The sequence below is a fragment of the Centruroides vittatus genome, unplaced genomic scaffold (genome assembly GCF_030686945.1).
Source record: "Centruroides vittatus isolate TY-2023 unplaced genomic scaffold, ASM3068694v2 contig_658, whole genome shotgun sequence".
Classification (NCBI taxonomy): Eukaryota; Metazoa; Arthropoda; class Arachnida; order Scorpiones; family Buthidae; genus Centruroides; species Centruroides vittatus.
Genome location: NW_027122410.1, coordinates 898,524 through 906,809, shown reverse-complemented (window position 1 = coordinate 906,809; position 8,286 = coordinate 898,524). Strand labels below are relative to the sequence as shown.

The 8,286-nt window shown below is 30.8% G+C and overlaps 1 protein-coding gene across 1 annotated transcript; it reads left to right on the top strand.

The window, feature by feature from the left end:
- The first annotated feature begins 453 nt into the window (after window positions 1-453).
- Window positions 454-1,881, top strand: LOC136979980 (uncharacterized). Its single transcript, XM_067276004.1, has 6 exons — window positions 454-519; window positions 620-710; window positions 819-890; window positions 1,020-1,453; window positions 1,539-1,593; window positions 1,670-1,881. The coding sequence occupies exons 2-6, from the start codon at window positions 623-625 to the stop codon at window positions 1,702-1,704; spliced, it is 684 nt and encodes a 227-aa protein (XP_067132105.1). The 5' UTR covers window positions 454-519; window positions 620-622; the 3' UTR covers window positions 1,705-1,881.
- The last annotated feature ends 6,405 nt before the right edge of the window (window positions 1,882-8,286 follow it).

The window sequence follows — 8,286 nt, the reverse complement described above, 5'->3', positions numbered from 1 at the left end:
ATTGTTTTCTGCTATATTCGTTTCTAAGGAAACTCGTTAATTAATTTTTAATATTGCAGGGTTGCAATTAACTAAATTAACTAAAAAAATAAAAACAATTGCGTTTAAACTGTTTTCACCGATTTTGTAAAAGAAAAGCGCATGTTTCTAAACTCAGTTTTCGATGTATATTCACTGTTAACTGACCTTTAGGCTACCCTATATAAGTTAGCGTAATTGTTCAAATTATTATAAAACTTATTCAAAAATATTTTTTCTTGGACTTTTAAACACTATATTTACGTATTTTTAAAAACTCTTTTCGGCCTATGGGCAATAAAACGCCCTACTGTGGACTTGACCGAACCGGCAATGGGTTCGAAAAAAATTCCCTACCCATTCAGTCTGGCTTGTTCAGTCAGGCCCACAATGGGAGCAGCGGGCGGTAAGGTACGAGAGTCAAATTATCAGGAATTTGATCACCCACGAAACATTCCTGGATGTTGCTGGCTCCGATTCAATCCCGGCTGCCCCAGGGCGGTAGGCTGACGCCTTAACAGCATCACCATCCAGTCGTATATATTCATATATAAGTTTTTTTTTTTAATTTGATAAATATTTTATATTTATTTTTATGTAGAGAATGAAGTTAATGAAAAAGATTTTTCTTCTGTTGATTTTTTTCTCATTCTGTGCTGTGGCATTGAGTTTATTTTCAAGAGATGCCCCAGGTGATTTATATATATATATTATATTTCAAATGATTATTAATACAATACTAATTCATAAACATTAATTATAATAACGATAATTATATTATTATTATTATTATTATATAGGCAAGAAAACAGAAAAAGGACGATTTTACTTCTCATGCAAAAGTCGAAAGCTTCCATGTTATGATTTTAATGGTTAGACTTTAAATGTCTACTCTTCATATTATCTAAATTAATTTTACAGAGTTTTGAATTAAACATTTGCTTTAAAACATTGTAAATTATTAAATATAAATCTTAAATTATAATAATTAACGTTTCTAGATATGTTTGAAAATATTAAAAGATCCATCCTGAGCATCTCTACTTGCATGAAGAGTTATTTCGCACCACTCTATATTAAGCTTGCAGAAAACTTGAGCTGTATTTTAGATAATACAAAATATTTTTTCTGCACATTTCTCTTCCATTTGCAAGTAAACGCATTCATTGCACAAGAATATTTCATCGAATGGATGCACGTAGCTTCGAGTATCATTTGCCAGTGGAGCCAAATAACCTGGATTATTATTAAGGAATGGATCTATAGATTATTATGTATTTTGGAAGAAAATATTGCAAAAATGAAGCAAAAATTAAAGCCCGAAGATCTGAAAATTGTTCATCCAAAACAGAAGCAATATAATACTGTAAGAGAGAGTGACTTTAGTGCATTTTGGAAAATACCCGGAATCATTGCATTAGTTACTATTTTAATCGTAAGTAATATGGAAAAATAAGCAATTACTGTGTTTATCTGTATTAAATTTTTTTGCGTTTTGAGTAAATATAATTATCTTTCAGTGCCAAGGGATTGAAATCTATTTTGGGATAAACATTATTGAGTTTCTTTTAGAAAGTAATTTTATCAATATTTACTACTTTCATTATTTTTTTTTCTTGTAGATTTTACTAAAATTAATTTATTTTTACAGCTGTACAAGATGCATCCAATATGTGCAATCTGTAATGGCCTGAAATATAATTATTTCACGAAAATTTTCATGAGCAGAAATCAAAATCATTTAATTTTTATTATTTTTTAAAAAATTGATTTAAAATTTCACCAAAATTTAAGTTTTATCATTTTGATTCGCTTCATTTAAATAAACGCTAAAATTCAGTAAAATAATTTTTTTCTTGATATTATGTGACTTAAATTGCAAATAAATATAACATACATTTTTACTGAATTACTCCCCACGGGGTAGAGGGACGGGATTAGGGCTTAACACTTCCATATATTTTTTAAATTTATATTGCTGTAGGAAGTTTCTGTAGCCATCTTGAAAACAACAAGAACCACGTGACAACTAGCGGGAATACGATTGGTGGCAAAAATTTTTCGCTGCGAAAATTTGCACCAATCGTATTCCCGCTAGTTGTCACGTGGTTCTTGTTGTTTTCAAGATGGCTACAGAAACTTCCTACGCAATAGAGTAAATGTGTAATTACGGATGTTTAATATTCCTCTCACCCAGCATCGTTTTTTTTTTTTTTGACGTATCATTCTTTCTCAATAAATAAACAAACGTGGTTAACGACGGAATGTCGGAAGCGACCATTTTGTTTTTCGAAATGACGTTTTCTCTCGCAAATGATTGGTTCCTTAAAATTCGCAATCGCTTTTCGCTTTTGGTTGTATAAGTCAATTTCGCCAAGCGAATAAAAATCGCTTTTCGCTTTTCGCCATTCGCTCAGTGTGAACTAAGCTTAACCGTTTAAATCCCTTTGTGTTTAAAAGGACAAAGAGAAATTTCCCTAACCGTTATATTTTAAAACTTTCTGTAATAAAATAGAAATTTCAATTTAATAATACTCTAAACTGAAAACATATTAAATAAAATATATAAATGAATATTATACAACTAAAATTTAAAAAATTTAATTGAAAATCACATTAGTTGCCAAACTATATGCTTCATTTAAGATTGCACATGTACGTTAGTCCCCATCGTAGCAAAGACAGAGTAAAGTGAGTGATAATAAAGATTAAGACTTAGCGCAGACATTACATATTTCGCGAGAACCTATCCACTCGATTAACGGGGATTAATAATTCTAAAAGAGAATTTACACCCTTGTACCTTAGTTTGAGAAATTGAAAAAAATAAAAAAATAAAAACCCAACTTACGATAGATACGGTTCCGCCATTTCTTTAATATGGAATTTTTTTTTTTTTTTTTTTTTTTTTGCTAGCTGAATAAACTGTTTGAGAGGAAACTAGAACAGTAGAACTGATTAGCACTATTGGTCATGCTACAAGAAAATTTAAAATTGGTGGCTATATACCTATAACTCTGGGAAAAACTACAAAATTTTTTTTAAAAATCTGCGCTCGGGTGATAAACAAAACGAGAATCGGGAAAACTCAAAACAAACATTAACAAATAGATAACATAAAAGAGAAGGCAACACTCTACACTATATAGTGTATTGTTTTTCTAATTTGTAAGAAGTTGTATTTTTTTGTGTTAAATGACTGTAGTTTGTAAGTGCATGTTATTCTAATACTTGCTTAATTGATCTACTTTATTATTTAGTGCAATAAAAGTCCTTAGTAATTCAATTAAGTGAAATTTTTTTTGTGAGTTACAGTTAATTGTTCTTAAATATAATATATTTGTTTTGTTTTTAATGAAATTTCATCTAAAATTATTTTGTTTTTTCTGCACGGACACTGTTGAATACTAGACAATACAGAGGGGATATACCCAAAAAACTTCTTCCCCAAAATAATGTCTGAACTAAATACTGTACATTGGGCACACTTATTGAAATTCACCCGAATCCCGTTAGACTATAAAGCGATATTGCCAGCCCTAAAATAAACCAAATACAGCTTTCCATAAAACAAAGTGATGTTTTTTAAAAAGGATATTATGCAAACGATCGATTTCAATTTGATATTGCAGTCACGTAACGAAATTCAATTAGTAGTCGTTAGTATTAAAACATTAAAGCTACAATATCAATATCATAAAAGGATCTAATGTATCTGAGTAATAAATTTACCCATAATGAAGATCACTAATGCAGTTCCTTTTACATGGCTGCAACATAACAGAGAAATCAATTGTTTGCGTAATATCTTCTACTTGTTTCCTTAACGAAATATTTTGCAATAGAACCGCGGAACTATAACTGAATCCAGATTCAAAATTCGTCACAGTTACATTACGTCCATCCATACTAAAAGAAAAACATGTATCTAGGTTACCCGAAGCGCAGTTTGTGCTTTGTGTGTTTTCTACGACCAATCCTTGTAACATTAGAGATATTTGGTATTAAAATGATGTATTGCAATTGCGAAAAGTCTGAAGAAAAATGGAAATATCTGTCGAAGTTATATCCTTTGTACCAAACTGCTATCGAGATATTTCTGTGGACTAATTTAGTACTTACTACTCAAGGGATAACAGACAATTTGGTGTGTGTAGGATGGATCCGAATGTTCCCTAAGAATCAAATACTCATAAAATTTATTTTATTTACAATTGAGTATTTTTACAGTTTTTCAATTCAGTTTGTTTAAAAGGAAGAGACTTTATTTTCCTAGAAATAACAGTGGATATGAAGGAGAGGAAGAAATGACAGATGTTATTCAGATATTTTTTATTGCTGGTCTTACAAATTTATTTTTTTCAATAATTACAGTTATTACTGTAATTGACTTGTTTCTTTATCCTACTTTAAAAGAAATAACTAATTCACAGTTTGAGCAGGCATTTTGTAACCTAAATATCACATTATTTTGCATTTATGTAATTGGACAATTAGATTGCTGTATACTTGTTATAGGTGCAACTGCGGTCATGCTCTCGAAAAGATTCATGTATTTATCTAATGTAGTCGATAAATTGAGAAAAGATGACATTTTTCTAAAGACCAAAGTCGAAACTTTGATCGAAACTCATTGGGATTTATGGACTTACATACAAGAAATAAACTTAGTTTGTGAAGCATATATTCCAGCCGTATATTGTTTCGGACTGTATGAGACAAGTTTCATCTTCTGCGCTGTGTTTTTCTTTGAACTTGATGATGTAATGCGTACTGCAGCTTCTATTCTGTTAACGACTTTCGTTGTTTCATTTATAGTTCTAACTTTCCAATTATCTCGGTTCTCATCTTTGGTAAGTTAAAACTTAATTCTATCTTGTCTTATTAACTAAATTTAAAAACTCTTTTGAAAAATAAAATTGAAACTTTCGTTTATATGAGTTTTTAATGGTAGTTATAACATATTTATAACCAATAAATTAATATTTTATTCTATGGTAAGAGTTTGTTAAAATGATGAAGGACTGAAAATATAAAACGCTTTGCATCGTAATCGGTGAATGAGTGTTCAATTCTGTTGAATAAAAGAAAATGTTAACAATGTGTTAAATACACAGACCTAAGCGCGCTCAAAAAATTCTTGAAAGTTAAAATATACATATATATATTTGCATCTGAAAGTTCAAGATGCATTCCACCAGTTTGCCATTAAAATTTTATCACATTTTTTTTGATAGATGTTCGCATATAATTATAAATATAAATTAGAAAAATTATTTATGCTAGGCAATAACATCCATATTTTAAGAGGAGAAATATTCCTGTTTGTATTCTTCTTTCCTACCTCAAACACACACTCAATAACTGCATTAGAAAAAACAAGTATTCCCGTCACATATTTTTGCCACTGTAGGTTTGGCACGGGCCATAATTTGCTGTTGAATGCAAAGTTCATTGAAATCGGGGCAAATACATTGAACATATTGCGATATGAAAGGCTGGAGATAATGATTGAAATGGTATTTTACTTACATTTGTAAATTTAATCATTTCTCTTGTAATAAAGCATTAAACTTGGTGAGCACCGTGGTTTCCATTCCGAATATTCGATAACAATTTTTTAAGAAAAAATACGTGATAACTAAATTAGTAAAACGTTCTGATTTATTGGGAAATGTACATTTGACTTGCATTTACAATAGAATTTTTACATTAATTGCGATATAGTGTATAAGAGCTTTATATACCAATTACACAATTCTTGTTTATTTACGAAATTAATTTTAATTTTTCAAGTTGTATGACAAGTTCATTGAAATCGATAAATTGTGTTCTGCTGAACTGCCATTAGAAACTAAACTGAAGGTAATTGAAATAAATTCCAGTCATTTCCATTGGTTTATATATTTAGTATATTAATTAATAAACAATTTTATTTCTTTCAAAAGATGCTGGAATTTATGAAAAGATTCGGTAAAACTCCATTTGGAATAGACGTCGGAGGATTCTTCTATATTAAGAAGAACTTCTTTATTCGAGTAAGTTATGACAGAATATTTTGTTATACTGTACATATAATTTATAAATAACAGTTTTTAAATATCCATTTACAGTGTCTGAGTGCGATATATTCAACGATGTCACTATTAATAGAACTTTTCGTAGCAAAGAAGACACCTTCTTGTGACGTCAAGATTAAGATTAAAGATCTAATACAATAATTGCCTTAGGCTGAGTGAATAACTGTCGTGAGTCTGTGAATATATTTAGGTTTATTACGGTAAAATGAAACACAACAATGGGTTCGAAAATGGACTTTGAATGTAGACTTATCAGAAAAATCTGAAAACTGAAAATGTCAAAGATTTTACGACTTACGAAACGTCAAAATTCTATTCTCGGCGCTCACAGAACGTTATACGAGTATCTCTTCGACATTGAATTTAATTAAGCGTTACCTTCTGTTTTTTACTTTTATTAATTTGTTTTGAATTATTTTAATGAACAGCATCTTAATTTGTTTTACTATTGATTATTTTTTTTTATTGAATTTTAAAAATATTATTTACTGATTGCATAATTAATATATATACAAATCAGATATTTTCACACATTTTCAGCAGCAGAGCCTTTGCAATTTGAATTGGTTTCGTTCGTATATTTTGGAGCTTACTTTCGCTTCCAAAGAACAACATCTTGCTCGACTAATATGTTTGAAATTCTTTTCAACTTATTTTAGTCAATGTTAAACTTTACCGACCGCCTCGTTGTTTGCTATCTGTCATTTTCATCGTTTTTTACTCATTACCAGAACATCAGCAACAGTGGTACGTTTCCAGTCTTTCTACGATGCTGTAAACTGTCCTTTGTGTCTACCCCATATCCACAAAATGCTTAACTGTAAAATGTATAATCTTTTCCAAATATTTGTAAAATTAGCAAACTGCAGTTCTTGCTTGCTCTTCACTGGATTGTTAGATTTTCGCTCACGTTTGCAATATTGTTGCTTTGACAACATAAATCTACGGATTGGGAGCAAGAATCTATGACTTTCACATCTATTTTTGAAAAAAGGATGGCAAATATGCCGCCTAAAATTGTGCAGATTTTATGACGAGTAAATCTATTCATTATGATGCATTTATAACATTTATTATTAAATTACAAGAAAAATCAGATTCTAGTTTTTCGTGTTTTTGTTTATTGAAATACTACTAATTCACCAGTATATAATTCCCTTATTTATGTAGTCTAAAACAGCGTTTCTCAAACTACTGGTCGCTTTAAAATTTTAATGGATCGCGAAATAATACTACTTTTTTACAGAACTAGCTGTAATGCTTGTATTACTGAAACATTCTTTGAGACCTGGGCCCCGCTCTAGAGGCGGACAACCCGGACAATTGTCCGGGGCGGCATTGTGAGAAAGTATTTATAAGTTAAATACTTAATTAATCGAAATTTATATTTGTCGATTATTTTCTGTGGCTAAAATTACCATGCAATTTACATTTCGTATTTATTATTTTTGCCTAAAAGCTAAGAAAATATTTGCATTCTTTAATTCTAAAGAAAACAACCATAAAAGAGGGCTTTTGGGCAAAAAGGAAGGCATAAACAACAATGTTAAACTTTGTCCCAAACCTTTTTTTTTTTTTTTTTTTTTTTTTTTTTTTTTTAAACTCTTTCCGCCCTGTGGGCACTAAGAGGGCCTCTTTTAGAAAGCCCATTATGGGTTCGGCCAGGCCCACAATGGGGCGACCGGGTGGTGAGGGACGGGGCCCGACATATCCGAACGGACCACCCCCCGAAAAATTCCTGGGGATTATTCGACCCGTTCGGATTCGATCCCGGGTCCCCCAGAGCGGTGGGCAGCCACCTTGACCGCTCGGCCATCCGGCCGACTGTCCCAAACCTTAGCGTTATCTTAATAAATGTGTGTTTTTCTTGTTAAATGGTGTCATTCATTCGAATATCGCCGCCGTCTTATCGACAATCTCTCTCTCACCTCCTCCACTCGACCGGACCAGATTAATCCGGACTTCTCGGGACCCTCAAAGCAGTGGTGTGCCGTCATTGGAAGCGGTGGAAGCGCCGCTTCCCTTGTATTTTCTAAAATATAAATTTTCATATTTTTACGTAGTTTGAATTAAATAAATAAAGTATTTATATCAACCGAACAGTTAAAATAGATATAGTTTTAGATTTAAACAATTATATATATATATATATATATATATATATTGAGAAAAAATAATAATAAATATT

Coding starts and splice junctions, on each gene's coding strand:
- LOC136979980 (XM_067276004.1), top strand. CDS start 623: ATGAAGTTAATGAAAAAGATTTTTCTTCTGTTGATTTTTTTCTCATTC. Junction 1,454..1,538: donor CATTAGTTACTATTTTAATC/GTAAGTAATATG, acceptor ATTATCTTTCAG/TGCCAAGGGATTGAAATCTA. Junction 1,594..1,669: donor TATTGAGTTTCTTTTAGAAA/GTAATTTTATCA, acceptor TTATTTTTACAG/CTGTACAAGATGCATCCAAT.